The sequence below is a fragment of the Poeciliopsis prolifica genome, unplaced genomic scaffold, assembly GCF_027474105.1.
Source record: "Poeciliopsis prolifica strain line A6 unplaced genomic scaffold, Auburn_PproV2 SCAFFOLD009, whole genome shotgun sequence".
Classification (NCBI taxonomy): Eukaryota; Metazoa; Chordata; class Actinopteri; order Cyprinodontiformes; family Poeciliidae; genus Poeciliopsis; species Poeciliopsis prolifica.
Genome location: NW_026562384.1, coordinates 458,512 through 478,191, shown reverse-complemented (window position 1 = coordinate 478,191; position 19,680 = coordinate 458,512). Strand labels below are relative to the sequence as shown.

Here is a 19,680-nt window from a genome sequence, read left to right as displayed (position 1 = left end):
GTGTGCTACAAATAAGATTTCTCATTAACTTATCAAACCTCACCCATTTTAAATCTGCCAGCAGCATGCAAAATGCATGTGCGTATGTGTGTGTGTGTGTGTGTGTGTGTGTGTGTGTGTGTGTGTGTGTGTGTGTGTGTGTGCGTGCGTGTGTTTTAGTGAATTACCAAAAGATCAATATCATTTATTCCCCAAGCTTCTAGTCAGGAGTGTACATTTCTTCTTGCACTTCTACAGAAGCAGGTCAACTTGTATAATGGGCCAAGAATGACTCATTGTAATGTCTTTATCTTATAAGACGTGTTTTGATGATCAGGAACATTAACATGAAAAAGAAAAACAGGGACAGTTGAGGTCAAATCCCTTTTCACAGCACTACAACATAATATTGACAAGTTGTGGGTGATGTGTTGGTAACAAGCAAAGAAGGCCACAGTATTACCTTCCAGTTGCAGCTTTGTGAGCATCAATTATTTTAATTGTTCAAGTGTCGGACGGCGACATTAAAAGGTGGCAGGTGACTGATGATGGTTGGGGTGGTTGATGACAGTTTAGAGCATCAAAATATTCACAAAAGTTGGGACTTTCTAGCACTTGACCTTCCTTAATGAGGTTTAGAACACAATCTAAATCTCTAAACGGCCACAGCTTACATCATTAAGATGACTTATTTATTAACTGTGGCTATGTGACTGCAGTTTAAATTCAGATTGCTCTGCAGGAGTGGACACATTGGATAGAGGTTTGTGTTCCAGAGACCCCTCTGAAGAAGTAAAGGGTCCAGTATGTTCGGACCAAAGTCAACTGCGATCAAAAGGTTTGGGGAAACACCCTTTGAGGTCTGCAAGGTGCACCGTACAAGCTCCTGAGAGATTCCTCCCCGCTGAAGCATATGTCATGGAGTGTTGTCATGTGTATGGTTTAACAGCCTATAGTACACAGAGCGATTGACTAGAGCAGGGTGTTTTGGTCCAAAAGTACATACTTCCTCCTGGCGTACCTCAGTATGTATGCCAGGAGACGTACATTCTTCCTGGACTCTGGCTGAAAAACGGCTTCTGGAAGTTGAGTAGCTGAGGATGTTTTCCACATAAACACATATATGAAATTCTGATCAGGTCAGAATCAGAACAGTTTTGCATACAGAAACAGGTGAACAGCTTATCATACTGGATGTAGCAAGAAGGGGCAGACAACATGAGGCTGAGCACAGAATGACGGGATTCTCATTGTGACAATGAGAACTGATTTCAGCAGTTTGGCTTGACCATGCAGAGCCTTCCAGACTCTTAATGGTTTTGAATCAGGCTCAATATTTCTCAAGGAGATAACCGGTCCACTTTGAATTGTTTTTGGTGCCAAGACGAGCAAGAGGTATATAAATGGTTTGGCTTGTGAAGAGCTGCCACATCTACAACACACGGCATATTAAATAAGAAGCAAAATCCCTGTAGCTACAGTCAGACAAGCAATGCCTCATAGATGCATGAGCCCATATCACCAGAACATGATGGAGTTTGAAAGGCTTACAGTTTAGGTTTGTATGATATCAGCAGGTCATATCGGGCAATATCAATATCAGGCATGTGGGAATCAATGTGTCACATTGTGGAACAGATGATGGATATCCACATAGAGTGTGTCATCCTAGATGTCTTTCTTTGGAGTGATGGGGCGCTCTGCATTACTGCCCCATCACTAATGCCACAACACCCACACAACATCCAGGGACAAGAGCCTCTCTGGATGTTGTCTCTCTTGACTGAACTGCCTGAAGACTTCTTATTGTTTGATCATTTGATTTTGAAAATACATCCAACTTGTGGAGCACTTTGAATAACTTTTTGCTGTTACTCCAAAGTGAAACCCCCATTGTCACCTTGGGACTTAAATATGTTTCTCTGCAAGTAAAGGAGCTTAAATATAATGAGTTGGGGTTTAGGACATATAGACTGGGGCCAGCCAATGTGCTAATCTAACATGGCGACGACATGGTTTGTCTAAAGTATAAAACTTTTCATTTGCCAATGAAAAGTTGGATAATTACAGAAAGAAAAGTATTGTCTTTTCAACACAGGCTGCCTAAAAGCACTACATGTGAAAGGACACACACCTTCCAAAAAGATTTTCCCCAGGTTGCCTTCTTCTTCTTAATAATTCATGAACCTTGGCCTCAGCTACAGTAACTTATGTCTGCAATACTTTTATGATGTTCTGTCTTTTGTGTTTTTTTGTGACGTTTTGGACAAATTGTTAATGAGCTCTTGGAATAGCTTGGCAGGCCCTACTACCAAATAAAGGTAGTTTATCATCATGAGTTAACAAAATGACTTTTTCACAAAGGCCAAGTTGGTTAGAGTAGTTTTGTTTCTCTATAGATAAATGAAAGCACTAGCTGACTATGTTTCTGTATCAACTTGGTTATGTTTGATAGTACATTTAGTTTTGTGATTCAAGGCATTTCAAGCAGCATAAATTTGTAAGGGGGCAAACACTTTTTCAGAGCACCGGATGTATTCACATGTCATTCAGCCTGTGAGGGTGAGTGAGGTCCACCCCATGTCCCTAATGAGGCTGTGCTTCAAAATGTTGAATGATCAGACAGAAGCCTCCTTATATCTGATTGTTATGCTTAGTTTATTAAAGCAGACCCGGCCATCAGTGCCTGCTATGTGGGTCTCAGATACAAGAAAGAGGAAGTAATCAAAGCAAGAAAAGTTCCAAGTCTCCTTAATTACCTTAGAAACCAACAGCAGACGTTCTAAACCTCTTCATAAACCCGCAACAGCTTTTTCAAGATGAATCAAACAGACTTTCTATCACATAAACCACAGAGTTTACTGAGATTCAGTGTGTATTCATAGGAAGAGATTCAGATTGGTTTCTCTGTTGTAACTGTTTCACATTAGACAAAGGCAATGCTACTTAATACTGAGGAAAGGTATCTAAACTTCTGATTCTGAAGATATTAATAAATACATCTCTGGTAAATTCTTTCATTATTATTTGCTATTTAGCAAATAGAAAACATTTTGTTACCAAAAGCCTGGGACATAAATGGTTACATAGAAGAGGGGAAACATTAGCACAGGATGTAATTTTCTAAGATATTCAGACACAGTTGGTGAAAAATAAATTCACTACGGATAGTCTGCTAAACTTGATTGAATTTGGATTTAGAAAAGTGAATTACTACAGCCAGAGGTGAAAGTGTATATATATATACAGTTAGGGCCAGAAATATTTGGACAGTGACACAGGTTTTGTTATTTTAGCTGTTGACAAAAATATGTTCAGAAATACAATTTATATATAATATGGGCTGAAAGTGCACACTCCCAGCTGCAATATGAGAGTTTCCACATCCAAATCGGAGAAAGGGTTTAGAAATCATAGCTCTGTAATGCAGAGCCTCCTCTTTTTCAAGGGACCAAAAGTAATTGGACAATGGACTCCAAAGGCTGCAAGTAACTCAAAAGGCCTTTCCCTCGTTAACCTGTAATCAAGTAAGTAGTTAAAAGGTCTGGGGTTGTTTCCAGGTGTGTGGTTTTGCATTTGGAAGCTGTTGCTGTGACCAGACAACATGCGGTCAAAGGAGCTCTCAATTGAGGTGAAGCAGAACATCCTGAGGCTGAAAAAAAAGAAAAAAATCCATCAGAGAGATAGCAGACATGCTTGGAGTAGCAAAATCAACAGTCTGGTACATTCTGAGGAAAAAGGAATTGACTGGTGAGCTTGGGAACTCAAAAAGGCCTGGGCGTCCACTGAAGACAACGGTGGTGGATGATCGCCGCATACTTTCTTTGGTGAAGAAGAACCCGTTCACAACATCAACTGAGGTCCAGAACACTCTCAGGGAAGTAGGTGTATCTGTCTCTAAGTCAACAGTAAAGAGAAGACTCCATGAAAGCAAATACAAAGGGTTCACATGTAGATGCAAACCATTCATCAATTCCAAAAATAGACAGGCCAGAGTTAAATTTGCCCAAAAACACCTCAAGAAGCCAGCCCAGTTCTGGAAAAGTATTCTATGGACAGATGAGACAAAGATCAACCTGTACCAGAATGATGGGAAGAAAAAAGTTAGGAGAAGAAAGGGAACGGCACATGATCCAAGGCACACCACATCCTCTGTAAAACATGGTGGAGGCAACGTGATGGCATGGGCATGCATGGCTTTCAATGGCACTGGGTCACTTGTGTTTATTGATGACATAACAGCAGACAAGAGTAGCCAGATGAATTCTGAAGTGTACCGGGATATACTGTCAGCCCAGATTCAGCCAAATGCTGCAAAGTTGATCGGACGGCGCTTCACAGTACAGATGGATAATGACCCCAAGCATACAGCCAAAGCTACCCAGGAGTTCATGAGAGCAAAAAGGTGGAATATTCTGCAATGGCCAAGTCAATCACCAGATCTTAACCCAATTGAGCATGCATTTCACTTGCTCAAATCCAGACTTCAGACGGAAAGACCCACTAACAAGCAAGACCTGAAGGCTGCGGCTGTAAAGGCCTGACAAAGCATTAAGAAGGAGGAAACCCAGCGTTTGGTGATGTCCATGGGTTCCAGACTTAAGGCAGTGATTGCCTCCAAAGGATTCGCAACAAAATATTGAGAAAAAACTTTTTTGTTTGGGTTATGTTTATATGTCCAATTACTTTTGAGCTCCTAAAATGTGGAGTGTTTGTAAACAAATGTGTACAATTCCTACATTTTCTATCAGATATTTTTGTTCAACCCTTTAAATTAAACGTTACAATCTGCACTTGAATTCTGTTGTAGAGGTTTCATTTCAAATCCAATGCGGTGGCATGCAGAGCCCAACTCACAAATATTGTGTTACTGTCCAAATATTTCTGGCCCTAACTGTATACACTTATATAATATACAAAAAAATAGTTTGATGAAGGAAAAGCCTCTCAGACTCTGAGCTCAAAGCCAGATGCCACAGAACAACAAACTATTTTTTTTATATATTAAGACAATTAATAGAAGCCATTTGTTTCTTAAATACTTAATGAAACATATTTAGCGTGTTTGATGTTTGTTGTGAATAATGTACACTCAACAGTTATCCAAGTTATCCGAACTTGGATAATTAGTCCAAGTTTGTCGTATGTTGAACATTCAGAAACTCCAGCGACTGCAATGAGCCACAGCAAAGATAAACAACAATAAAATAACCTGAGACAATAACCACAGAGATTCTTATTTTTGTTGGGTCATTAATTTGAACAGATTTTATTGATTTTTGTTGTTCTTTAATAAAGTTACGAATGTTTTGATAAGCGAGTCAGAGGAGGACTCAACGTCAGCTGGCCTCTGCGTCCTGGTGACGTTCAGTTTGTCACCTACCGCCAAGATCAACTCAAAACCTTCAGCGACCAACGTAAAATGAGTCAAAGGTCAACTCATAATGTCTGTAAAGTAATATAACAATAATTGTAAGGACTGAGACTTGATAGAATTTGAAAATGTTCTTAGATTTCAGCCTGACTTGAGAGTGAAAACGTCTGTCACAATGGACAAAAATGCTTTCGAGAAGAATGTGAATTTTTCAGACGTTTTCACTAAGCTAATTTAAATAAAACAATTTCAGCAGCATCAGAACCAGCACCTGTACAAAGTTTCCCTTTGCCAATAAAATCCAACTACATAAGAAAGCATCAAAGTGCTTTATCACCTAAAAATGTTTGTGAGCTCTAATTGACTAAGTAAAAAAGTTCAAGTTTAACTTCTGCTGTGTGCGTCGGAACTCTTCTGTGTGTTTTAATTAGACAAATCCCCCACACAAAAAGCCACCGTCGCACAGCTTTTCTAATTTAATTCAATTTTCCTCTTGGACCACCCGACTGTGATACTCTGGAGGGTTCTAGAAAAATTTGCTCACTAATTAATGACTCCCTTTTCCCCGGTGTGTTAATAATAAATGACAATAGACCCTCGTATGGCTTCCTTTATTCCGACTTCTTTAGCTCTGTGCTCCAATGGAGAGTGGAAAAAATAAATAAATAAAATCCTGACTTGCGGTAAACGGTTTGGTGTTTTCAGCAGCTGGAATGCTTTACGTGGCCGTCAAGGACATACGGGGTGCCTTGGGACACCTTTCCTGTTCAACATCCTCTGGTGATAATGCTCCAACAGAGCAGATGGACCGCTTTAACATATGCTAATTAACCTCTTAATGCGGTCATTTAGCAGAGTCACAAGATTTATGGGAGATAAGCGACGAGAGTCACAGAACGGTAAAAGTGTCAGACCAAGTGGCAATTTGATGAAGATTTCATAAAAATAAGTGGGAGGGGGGGGGAATTTGGCAATGTTTGAAAAGTCAGTGTGATCTATCCACTTATTAATAGGAAGGAAGTCACTACTTTCAAGGTTAATTAGATGTGAAAGCATAAATTTCCACATGTAGGTTCATTCATTTTTCATTTTGCAGAGTCTGCTGTGAGCTTTAAAGTAAAAAAAAAAAAAAAAAAAAAAAAAAATTAGAAGTTTTAGTGAGGTCTCGGTTTATTAAAACGATTATTAAAAAGTGATAATACAGTTTTACTGCATGGGATCATAGCAATATTCACAATGAATGGGAAATAAAATGGACAATGAAAGTGAACTGAAACCGAAGCTAATTTATTTATCTACTGATAAATACATAAATTGACATGAGTTGACCATCTTAGAAACAAGTTCAAATTGACTCCAACCAGATATAAACTGATAGCTCAAGTTTACATCTTCAGCTGTCCCTGACAGGAAACAGTCAAATCAAAGATTAGGCCACACAGGTGACCATCGGTGTCTTTACCGTTAGGAAATTTCACCAACTGCTTCCTCATTCTTAAAACAGCAAAAAAGAAATGTACACACACCAAATAAAAATGCATCCACCTTTTTCCCCTTAGATGCATATACATCTGCTGAAGATGTGTGTTTTGATTCAGAGTGAAATTTAAATTCAAAGTACAGGACCAAGCATGAGTCATGTGGGGGTCCAATAAAGAAATTGAATTTAATGAGCTATTAATCAAACTGTCTTGTTCATTTCTCTTCATAAGCCGATGTGTCACACACACATACACAAACATTACTTACACTTCAAAAACCACATAAAAGAGATGATAAATAGTTTGCAATTTTAGCATTGTTGACTCTAATCCTTGCTCTGACTTGAATGAATTCTTTTTCACCTTTAAAAAGGAGAAATATCTTGTCAGATGTTTTGTGTAGGCGTTCTCATATAGCTGCTTGCTGATGTAGCTGGACAGTTTACTTTAAACATATATAAATGGGATCCATATTACAAACATTTCAAGTGGTTGTTTTGTCGACTTATAGTTCAAGTTCTTTAAACTGCCATCTATTTATCTATCTATCTGCTTTCATTATTTGCCAGAGTTCTACCCTTTACACATCTATTGCTGAATAGTCAGGCATCAGTAACAAACATCTTATCCATGCCATGAGCTAATATCCTTAAGAGAAAATCCTTAGCAAAATATTGAGAAAAGAAAACAGGCTTTTAATCGCTCTGCTCTCACTTGGAACAGTCTGCACATATTTACTTGTTAACATAATCCTTTCCAATCAGTTCCATTCCCCTGTGGCTGCCATAGATTATTTAGAATATTGAAATAAGTTGCTGTTTTCTTCAAATTTCTGAGTCTATCAAACCAAGTTATGGAGCTGCTTTATGGTCTGATGTAAGAGTTGCTCACTATTTGGAGTGTTTCACCTGGAGTATATTTCAGTTGTCAAAGGGTGTAAAATGCAACACTGGTCTGGTTATAACTTCACACCTGATACTCCGGTAGACTCGGTTTGACCGGGGACTAAAATTGCGCCTGTTCTTAAATTTTCAGCCGGTTTAGTTCTCTTTCAAACCACACTGTATCAAACAAACCAAACATTTTAAACAACTGTTCCTCCTTCTCGCCTGTGAAGAACCAAGAACCACTAAAGGGAAATGACACGAAAACCTCAAACGAAGACACGAGCGCAACTTTCTTCACAAAATGTAAAAGAACAAAATGGAGTGGTGTCAGACTTTAGCGGCTGTAGGATTTTAGTTTTGCATTTTCATAAAGATCATGATCCATTTCTCCCTCTAAAGCTAAACTAGCATGTTTGTTTTGGTTGTATTTACCCAGAATGCCCTGTGTTATAGACCACTTCCTGCTTTTGGAGCGTCTCCAGTTCGCTTGCCATGTGTTCAGTTTGTTGGTCTGGATCAGAGTTTGATTACACATCCACACATCACCAAACCAACCAGCCTTTCTACGCAAAGGAACTAGATTTCAATTAAAGCAGACTGAGCAGGGCTGGTGTGAATGCTGCCTTCGTCAACAGGGTGTAAATCAGTGTTTTTCAATCACTGTTCGTGTGCCGCGGGTGATCGCCAGGTGTGCCGTGGAAATTATCCAATTTCACCTAATTGGTCTAAAAAGATTTTTTGAAAACAAATTAATTAACAGCAAATAATATGCCATTTTCGAGTGTCTCTGTTGTAGTAGTGACTAGCGGCGTAATCATGTAATTTCCTTATGACAGGATGGCAGTAGGTACGTAGCATTGTACATTAAAACAAGAAAATTAGTGATGCATGAATGTGACAGGTAGCGGTGAGAGCATTGTACCGAGCAAGACTGTGATGACAGTGATGGAAAAGTTTTAGAAAAGAAAAAATACTAACTTCGGACCCAGATGAAGGCCCTAATGAGTGGATATCAATGGGAGGCAAATACCGTGAGCTTTTTCTTTTCCAAATATTATTGCTTCTCTCAGAAAAGGAATTATTTTCTGTATTGAGATAGCTTGTGGACAAAATTAGTCGTGTGAACAACGTGGTCTTAAATTTAAGACCACATTGTTAAGCCACTGTTCAGGCGTACTTTTGAAGTAGACATGTTAAGTGCAATTTAAAATGTCTAATATAAAATATGACACAAATAATTTTTTGTGTTTATTTGATTCATATTCAAGACACTGATAAGAACTACTATATGTAATTTGTTTTTTTTTTTCATTTGTTTAGATTTTTGATTGGTGGTGTGCCTCGTGATTCTTTCAATGAAAACAATGCACTTTGACTCAAAAATGTTGAAAAACACTGGTGTAAATAATAAATGCACTGAAATAAAATGCCACTTTTTGTCATATGAACCACTTAAAGCCTTTTACTCTATATCCACCATCACCCAACCACACTCACTAACACACTAGACGTTGGACAACTTGGAGGTTAAGTGCTCTGGGGTTAAGGGATTAATTCCCATGTGACTGGAAATTAACCCAAAACTTTCTGATTGCAATATCGCTACTCTGCCCACTGATCCAAAGTCACCCCAGTAGATAGAGATCGGCAAAGATATTAGAGAAGACGAGGCCTTTTCCAAATTACTACAAACTATTGAATTTACTCATGAACCCAGAAGATGCCAATAAGATCACCAAAAGTCTGACCATGCACTGCATCCATCCCAGTTTCATATTTATATTTCATACCATATCATTAAACCGGATACATATGCAAACACGTAGCTTAGTGATTATAATGTTACGGATTACTAGCACTGTCATCATTCAGCAATGCAAGAAAGGAAAATGCATTTATCTGGTAGAAACTGCCAGTGATCAGCGTTGGCTGTCATTGGGTGTTGAGAGTCTGTCAGTAGCTCTTGCTGATGTTTCCCAAAATAAGGAAAAGCTGCCTGGATTAGAGTTTTGTATAAATCTGAACATCTTACACAGAGGAATAATCCTCTTCTATTCCTTCAGCAGACGGGCAGCTGCCTGCAGGTGATTTAGCGTCTCTGTTGTGTACAGTAGAAACTGATTACGCTGTGGGTGCACTCCTTGATGAATTTGCTAACACTTGTTCTTTTTCTCCTCTGGGAATGATAAATGGGAGACGCATGGCCATTCTGATTTGCTTTTGCTCTGGCTGGGGTAAACTGACACACAGGTGAGGAGCCGAGTTTCTTATTATATTATCTGTCAAGGAGCTGGGAAAGAATAAAATTGGCTTTTGTTGCCTTGTATAATTTGGATGGCCTCCTGTAAAAGTATTTCTGATGCTTCCTATTCTTCCTTCCCCAGACATGTTTTGAATCTTGGATATCTTTTTCTGTACCTGTACCATACTCAACCACAACCACATTATAGCTCTGTCTCTTGGATCACCTCAGGATGCACTCATGTACCAGGTTATTGTTTCACTACTCGTCTGCATTGGTATCAGACCAGTATGGCCAGTTCCGCTTAAGATTCTTGTGCATCCCCCACATCAGGAATAGTTCATGTATTTCTGATGGCAGTATAGTCCAACTTCACTTACCCTCACTCATTCTGCTGTAATCGTTGTAAAGTACATTTCCCCTAAGGCGCTAATAGCAGATTTCATTTTCATTCAGCACCAGAGGATTCCCCCAAATTATTTTTTACGAATATATTGATTGATTGCGGCACAGAATGATCATTATTATACCCACAACGCATGGTAGTATAATCTACTGGTGACTGAAGTTAACACTTTAGCATTAGCTTCCTCTAAATAATGAGTTCTGCTTTAGCATTAGCAGAACGGATATTTATGAGTTACTATTTAGGGTTAGCACAACAAAACAATATTGTAATGAATCAAAGTTAAGCCACATGACCAAAATCAGTTAAAGTTCAGCCTAAGGTCGATCGAGTAAGGTTTGATGTTACCAGAAGGCACAAATGGAAGATCTAGAAGTTGGCTGTGAAGCCAAAGCTTGCTTGGACCGACGGTCGGAAAAGTCAGTGAAATGTAGCAGGTCTGTTTGAAGGTTCAAGATATATCAAAACAGTTCCAGTCTTTAGGTCTGCTTCTTACTTGGTCATTTTCCACACAACATGACTCAAGGAGATTCTTTACCAGATAGAAATGTTTGATATTAAAGGTCAGAACATTGTTCACCAGTACAGAGGGATTTGTTCTCCCTCACTTCAGCTTGTTCTTGATATATGACCTTGGCAGAACATATATCTGAAAGGTTGTTGGACAAATATGACATTGTTGTCCTCCTCCAGGAAGTTCTTCACATTAGTTCTTGTAAAGTATGGAGTAACTTTGTTAGTGTTCTAACAAGAACAAAGTTAGTAAAAGGACTCACTTTCCCTGTTCTTGCAGAGTGTTTTTGGCCTTGCGTCTGACATTAAGAGCTGTCTGAAGTTACTCTTGCTTTGATTAATGAAGGCATAAACTGTAGGTGGCCACATGCTAGTTTCTGTTTACTCATTTCAGAATTTAACGCTTAATGAGGGCACCACTACTAACGTCAAGGGACAAACTGCACATTCAGAGAACATTTCAGACCAGTCACCGTCTGAGGAAAACCCAACAGAGAAGGAAGTGGTAGTAGATGTCATCTGTGAACTTGTCTGGTGAAGATACTCAAAGCTAAGCTAGTGAGTTCAAAGTAAGGAACCCTTTATATATTTTGAGGTTTTTATTTTGAAGTAGCCTTTTGGGCACTAAGTAGAAAACAGAAATGTTGACAGAGTGACAGAATACAAATCACTGACAAATAGAGGCTAATTGTTAGCCATAGCAAATTGTACTGAGATTGCATCAAATTTAATTTGGTCCATTTCCCTTTGGGATCAGTAAAGATTTTTTTTAATTAAATTGAAATCACTCAGGTATTAATTAAAAATATGAGTATTGTGCCTCTAGAAAGGCACAGACCACCAGTGGGATAGGAAAGTTTGCTACATTAGAGGTTGTCTGGCAAATATGTTTCCATCTCCCCTTTAGAGTGATAACTTTTTCAGAAAAGCCAAAAATCACCTCAAATGAGGGTTAATTTTTTTCTGCTAACTTGAGGAAGTTATTTTAAATTTCGCTGTTCCCCTCAGCCTTATCTAATGTGAATCGTAAAAATGCACATAAAAAATTTATGTGCATTCCTTTGTGGACAAGCAAAGGAACAAGTGTACCTGATAAAGTGGTCGGTGGATGCATGCCTCAAGAATGTTCTTCCATTTTTTTTGCCATTAGATTACCACTTTAGGAAATTTCTATTTTTTAATCAAATAACCCATTCTTCACCTTTTTCCCCCCATCACCACATATTTCTCTTTATCTCATTCAGCTCCCAGCTGCCCACGTCTTTCATTCTCATGCCATTAAGCACATTACATTTGAACTTTTATTCTGCTGTTCCCCTTTCCCCATATTTGCATGCAGCAGAAAATAAAAAAAACATATAGCTCAGGCTTTCCTCCCTCAGTGCCTATCCACACTTCCCTCATCCTCACTCAGAGACTCGCTCCCTCTTCCTCTCGTCTTCTTAGATGTCAGAGGAAACTAATTTAAGCTGGAGGTTTGAGCCTTCAGCTCTTGCAATCTGTCAAAACAGAAGAACTGCTCCAAGATGAAAGGGTAGATCCAGGCCTCGGGATATTGAGAGACAACTTCTGAGGATTTATATAGAACTTATGTAACTTTCACAATGTGGAACAGAAGACTTTTATAGCATATTGTATCACAGCTGTCCTTGGAACCGTCCCGCCCCCTAAAAAAAAAAAAAAAAAACACCCAGGTTTTATCATGCTAAAATGCTCTGCTGATACCAAACTGTCATGCATGAGAAAACAAGTTATATAAGCAAAATATACAGAATAAAACAACACAGCCAAAGCATCAACACTAATTCAATTTTGTCTGCAGGTGCTGGGAAAGATTTCTATAATAGGGAGGCGGAGAGTCAGGTGTCTCTGCAGTGGCTCTGCAGTGGAGCAGCGCTGCATATTGAGGGGGCAAAACTTTAAAATAAAGTCTGTCGTTACTGGGAATAAACAACTGTGCCGCCGTCACCAGCCACTGTCATTTAAGAATGTGCCCGCCATCACTCTTCGTCTCACGCTCCACCACACTCGTGTTACAGGCCAGCACTTTTCTAATCCACTCATATGCATCAGTTTTAATGGAGGAATCAATCAGTGATAACCTCCTATAGCCAAAGGAAACGCAGCGTTCTCTGGCTAGGACGTTTGGAACACTTTGTGTTCCTTTCTCGTATTAATGCTGCTCTGGCAGCGAGAATGAAAGAAAAAAATCAAAAAGAGTTAACGTGGATATGGCCAAAAATCAAATTGACTATGTTTAAATGGGCTTTTGAGAAACCATTGCTTTTGAGAAACCATTGCTTTTGAGAAACCATTGCTTCCTGGACATGTGGACTCTGACATTTTAAATAATCACTTATACACTAAACTACTTTATTGGTTTATTTAAGTTTTACAAGATTTCCATGGAGTAAAGCAATGAAGGTAAATCCTTAGACAGTCTGTCACTCATGGTGTCAGATTCATGTCTTGTGAGGACAGCCAATCAATGAGCTCCATTCATTTTTCTTAGTGTTGATTGGCTGTACCTGATTCTTTGAACCAAGGCCATGCTTTGGAGGGTGTAATTTGTTGTTATTTTTGGTAAAATAGACCTCCAAATGTAAATGACCTTATTAGTATTTTGTGTTTCCTCATTTAAAAACGAGTATTTGTTAACATAAGAATTTATGCTTTTATTTTGAAAGGGTTTGAAACGGAAGAGTGGTGAAGTGTGACGCCAACGTTAGACAATTAACTGACAATTAACAGCTGGTCATCGCGCAGAAAGAGAGAGCGCTCAGGTTGGAGTAAAGCTAATAAAGCTAACATGTTCCAAACACCTGGTGATATCAGATTAGGGTGTAGACAGTCAGTTGGTTGGCGCTTGGTTGATGGGGAACAAGGTGAGAGTTTTTAATATGTAAATATATATTTAGTTTTACTGTAAAACGTGTAATTTGCTTTGGGTGTGACGGTTGTGTTTTACTATTATACGGCACTAATATTCGTTGATTAACCGTTAATAGTTAATATGTTGCACTTTATGACAGGTTTAATTACAGAATGTAAGAAAGATGATTTATATGTTAAAGTAAAATGTGAAAACAACACTGTTTGAGTTATTAATGTATTTTATTTGTATGTTCTGTAGCTCTTACGGTGTGTTCACATAAAAAGGCATTCAATAAACGTTGTGAACCATCAGTTTGAGAGACCATCCATTCAACCGGGACGCTACACCAAACACTTTGGTCCTGAAAGTTTTGAACAATGTCGTACAGTTTCAAATGACATCAGAAAGTTTCTCTTCAAGCAGAGGCATAGCAGTAAAAAAGTGATTTAAGCCGAAACTCTGAAGGAAAACAAGGCTGCAAAGACACATGTTCTATAAAGAGAGTAAAACATCCCCAGCTCTGCTAGCGGGTAACACTGCTGAAGTTTAACTTTATTAGTTTGATCACCCAACCCAGAGCCTAAATAACTTGTTTCACTCTGATTGCTGTCTTGCCTCGAAAGACAAAATTCACCCCTCTGCTATTTTTCATTATGTTGGCCTGAAACCTAAATGGATTTCTTGGGGGTTGGCTGCACACATGTAGACTTGATTGAAAAAAAAAAAAATCATTTGGCTTCTGGTGGTAAATGGCTCCACATTATTATGTTGTAGGGTATCAAAAGAAACAAGATGAACATATGTTCAATCATTGACTTTATCTAGTCACTGTCAATTCGCTGGATAAATCTGTCAAATGTATTGAATGTTTTTAATCATTGATAGGTCTGTGCAGAAGAAAGTTCAAGTGAGGAGACGTCATCAGAAGAGGAATATGTTCCTGATTTGTAGAGGATTCAAACCTCTCATGGGACGACAAATCAGCCTTTCAAAATCAGACACAAACAACTACAGAATTGTGAGGTCTCCACCAGCAAGTCTACTTCCAAAAAGAAAAGACACAACCACGAAGGTTCTGTATTGTGCATCAACCTCTCTAATACTTATACTCAACAGAGCGTCCATTTATGAAGCTGCAGAATCATCTAAAGATATGATCAGCTCAAGTCAGCTTGAAATATCAAGAGTTACTGCCAAAGTACTAAACACTGATGCTGAAGACATAATTGGTAATGATGGTGCTGATGGTAGGGCTGAAAAGGTCTCAAACACATCATCTTTACTCAGAAATAAAACTTACTGCTACATTTGTGGAAAACTACAGACAAAGTTTACGCGTCACTTAAAAATGCACGAAAAGACACATGCAGATGTTGCTCAAATTTTAAGTCTTCCCAAGAAGTCCAAACAACGTATGAAAATGCTTACAAAGCTTCGCAACAAGGGAAACCACAGTCATAACTCGGAAGTCTCAGAGAGTGGAGTTGGATCGCTAAAGCGCACTTCAAAGAAAGAGTACAATGAAAACTACATTCACTGCATGTATTGCCAGGGATTATATCTCCGATGAGACCTGTGGCGACATGTTCGAAAATGTTCTTTAAAATCAGAAGAAGCTGCTTCAGAGATTGAAAGAAAAAAGGTTTTGTCTTTGGCCTCTATGAATGAGTCAGCTCTGTGTCAACAGATATCACCAGGTGTTTGGAACATGTTAGCTGTTATGAGAGATGATGAGATCACTTCTACTGTGCGAAGTGACTTCTGTATACTTCAGCTGGTCCAATCATTCTTTAACAAATATGGACAGGATCCCACCAAATATGACTACATTCGCCAGAGACTTCGAGAATCTGGAAGATTTTTGCTTACGCTTCGCGAGGAATTCTCAATACATACTGTTGAGGATGCTGTGAGACCTGCAAATTTTAATGTGATTGTCAAAGCAGTCAAAAAAGTATCTGGATATGATGAAGAAAAGCACCACTACCGTACTCCAAGCCTTGCTCTAAAGTTAGGTCACTCACTGCAGAAAGTCAGTGATATTTTACATTGCAGAGCACTCATGGCACAAGACAGTATGCTGATAAAGTCAACGCAGAGTTTCAAAACACTCTATTCTACAAAGTGGTCTGAAGTCATCTCTCATACTGCTTTAACTACATTGAACGAACGGCACTTTAACAAGCCTTCCACTCTTTCTTTCACAGAAGATGTTCAACGTCTTCACAGACATCTGGAAAAGACTGCAGAACAAGAACTGAAGGACTTGGAAGACCATAGTTCACCAAAATTATATAGTGAACTGTGTGAAATGCTATTTGTAGACAACCTACAGTTGACTGATTCAGATGCTGAGAGTGAGGTCGATGATGAAGAAGAGGTTGATGCTGACCATGAGGTTGATGAGGGAAACTTCACAGATCTACAGACTGGTAAGAACAATGTTTTATATATATCCATCCATCCATTTTCTGTAAACCCTTGTCCTTTGTGGGTTTGGGATGATCTGCTAGTGCATATCTCCAGCTGTCAACAGGGAAGAAGCAGGGTACACCCTGGACAAGTTGCCAGTCTATTGCAGGTTTTACATGTATGTCAAGTCAAATTTCTTAATATAGCACTTTTCAGAAAGAAGGTGATACAAAGTGTCTTGCATGATTAAAAACATACTTCAATATTTTGTAGCTTAACAACTAAACAAAAAATACATGATACATTTTGTACAGTACAGTATTTTTTGTCAAGTAAATCAATGAGTTTTTGGCTTAATATGACGGCATCTAAGTAGACTTTTTTTTTTCTGTCTGACTTATTGTGCATCGACCTCTCTAATACTTATACTCATCTTTTGCCATTTCTGTTTGTAATGAAGTAAATTATATTTTATGACAGATTCTGCAGGACTGTTAACTAGGCAACCTGTAGAGGAACCTCTAGGCACGTCTGCATCATTCTCACAAGGTTAGCCCTTATCTTTGGTCTACTAACATGTTACCTTATTTAATTGATTTTAGGCTATGAAATAATGCACAGTGTAATCAGACCTTAACTTGTTTGTCATTGCAACAGTTACAATAAATTTGGTGGAATGTCTCTTTTTTTGGTTCCCTGTTTGCTTGGCTCTTTCTGTGCTCTTCTCCTTGGTCTTGCAGAGCCTGGTTAACTTTCCACTCACTGCTCGAGTCTTATTTTAGTTAATATCTCAGGTCAATGACTCTTGTTATTAGTAACACTTGGCATATCACACAAACATATGCGTCACTGTAAACTACATGTCTAAACTGTACGTCGGGATTTCATCATTAAGAGAATAAATGATGGCATCTAAGGCAACTCCTTTATGCTTAACCTCATAAAGGAGTGTATTGGACTTGACAGTTTAAGGAACCTTCCAACAACAAATTCTCAACCAGACCATTGGTTTTTTTTTCTTCTTTTCAGCACAAAGTAAACACAGAGATGCTAAGGGGAAAGAACTCAACAGAAAACTGAAACAGAAGGACATAGAGCACCGCAAAAAAAAGAGCACAAATAAAAATTCTAGTAAATCACCATACCTACACAAGTCATGAAACACTAAGCTATTTAAGCTCAAAAGCACAACTGAAGCATGGTCAAAAGTAATGATCCAGACCACTAAAAGGCAATAGGGTGACCATGTTCTTCTTTAAGCATGATATTGTGAGCTGACATTATTCAATATGTCATCTGGCTTAAGGTACCATATAAAACTACTTTGTATTAAATTGATAAACATTCACACAATGTTCAGATGCTAGAAAATCTAATTTAGTAATGAGTAATGGGACTGTTTATACTACTTTCTCTATGCCAATCTTAATCTGAAATACATTTGCATAGTTATGTTTTTTTCAAAATAGCTAAACACCACAAAACTGTAATAAGCAAAGTAATGGAAATATATCTTTAAATTTGGTTAAGTTAGATTTAGAAAACCAGAGATCTCAATCATGGGGGTCGTTGCTGAAGCTGCGCCTGCACAGAAATGTCTTTTGGTGAAGTGAGACTGTTCTGAGAGGATCTCCTTCACTAAAAAAAAAAGACTAGGGACCAGCATGAGAAGGAGGAACAAGTCTTTTGGCTTTGGGTGGTTCTTCACCAGCTTCTGAGGCTTGTTTGTCAAACAAATGCAATTTTAAATTATGAAAAATCCTGTTTTTCCAGAATTCAGTTAATCAATCATACATACCAAGCAAGTGTTAACAGCAGAATAAGCTGTTTGGCATCGGCAGAAATACATTTTCATCTGTGCAATCTACATGCTCATTTCTATAGCTTGTCCCAAGATTAAGTTGTTTACAGAGGTACTGTATGTTTATAAATGCACATTTTAAAAGGGGAATAAACAGGCATTACATAATTTATAACCAAGACAAACTAACAATTAATATACCAAACACATGTTACACATGCAGTTGGTTTTCAATAATGATTTATTTCTCTTTTTTCTAGCATCTCTGGAAAGTACTAGGAGAGCAAAAAAGCATCCATGGTCTCCCATAGAGGTTGCTGCGGTCATGAGGCACTTTGGAGAACACATCAAAACAGGACAACTGGCCACAATGATAGAATGCCAGCAATGCAAAAAGGCTGAGGATCCTGCTCTTGCTCGTCGATCTATCCAAAACATAAGAGATTTTGTGAGAAATCGAGGTGTAACTTTGAAAAGAAAAGAAAATCCTGCATGGTTTATGCGTCGTTTATGCGTCCATCAGTGATATCGGCAGCACACTTGGGACAATGAGAACCAGACCACAGGTAACCTTTGTTCTGATATCACTAATGGTTAAGCATTTCATCCTGTGAAGGCAGGACAAGGGTTGATATAGTTTGAGTTATAATGGCAAGTTGCTTGTTAAACCGAATACATAAACATATTGATGTTTTTGAATCATTGTTTGGTATAGAGCTGTTACTGTACTTTCAAAAATATTCAAATGTATTTCTACTAATACGATGAATATGTTAATCTTGTTCACACAATTTAATCTCTGATTTAACAATTGTCATATGTTTAATTTACTTTTGCCATTCACATATTTTCCTTTATGTTCACAAGTAGAATTGTTGCTCCAGTTCTTGGTGAAAGTGCTGTGAAATTTTCAGTGGAGTTATATTTCACATTTCCATGTTTGGGCTTATTTACTTACATTTCATGTTTGTGTATGGCATGGTCCTGATGAATAAAGTTCGGCCCTGACAATTACTGTTGGTGTCATGGGCGGAGCCAAGCACCTCATTATCTTTTGTCCTTTTAGTACACCATTGGGTCAGGTCATTATATTTTGAGTTCTGATGTGTGTATCGAAATTATCAAGTGAGAACTATGTTGTGTAGCTCAAACAAGACGTTTTACAACTTACTAGGTCTTTCTAGCATAAGTGGAAAGGGGTGACTGTTTAGTGTTGCAAAAAACATGTTTTAAAAAAGTGTTCTTCTCAACCACCAAAACCCGGGTGTGTGGGTGTGTGTGAAAACCTCTGTAAACAACTTCCACTTTTCACTTTTATGCAGTTGGGCAGTATTTCATGTTGGCCTATCCTAAAACTCCTCTCCTAATACATTTTCAGAATAATCAAAAAAGAAGATAATTGGACAGAAGGCTTGGCTCCAGCAGTAAATATTTCTCTACAGATCCTATCTGCTTTGTTCTCTTTCTAATTTATGAGAAAAACAGTTGACTTTCTTTTGTGCAATATGTTGCGTAAGTAGATGGCTCTGCTGGTTCCTCAGCGAGGAAAGTGAAAGTCCTTTGTTTAAAAAGTGTGTGTTGAAGCTGGTGGCAGTTTGGCAGAGAGCTATCCCATCACTGGTTAATGCATTCTGGGGCAAGATGACTGCACACTTCCTCAGTTTGAGAAATTCTGCAGCTGACACTCCATCAGATTAATTGTGTACTCAT

General features: G+C 38.4%; 1 protein-coding gene across 2 annotated transcripts; it reads left to right on the top strand.

The window, feature by feature from the left end:
• Positions 1–13,560: 13,560 nt before the first annotated feature.
• Positions 13,561–18,979, top strand: LOC129362814 (uncharacterized). 2 transcript variants are annotated; one of them, XR_008606272.1, is made up of 5 exons: positions 13,561–13,767; positions 14,643–14,829; positions 15,965–16,189; positions 16,650–16,718; positions 18,231–18,979. XR_008606272.1 is itself a non-coding variant. In XM_055034566.1 (4 exons), exons 1-4 carry the CDS (start codon positions 13,692–13,694, stop codon positions 18,494–18,496), a joined length of 636 nt encoding a protein of 211 aa, XP_054890541.1. In that variant the 5' UTR covers positions 13,561–13,691; the 3' UTR covers positions 18,497–18,979. The 2 variants fall into 2 exon arrangements, 1 of the variants encoding a protein (XP_054890541.1); XM_055034566.1 differs by lacking the exon at positions 14,643–14,829.
• Positions 18,980–19,680: the final 701 nt, after the last annotated feature.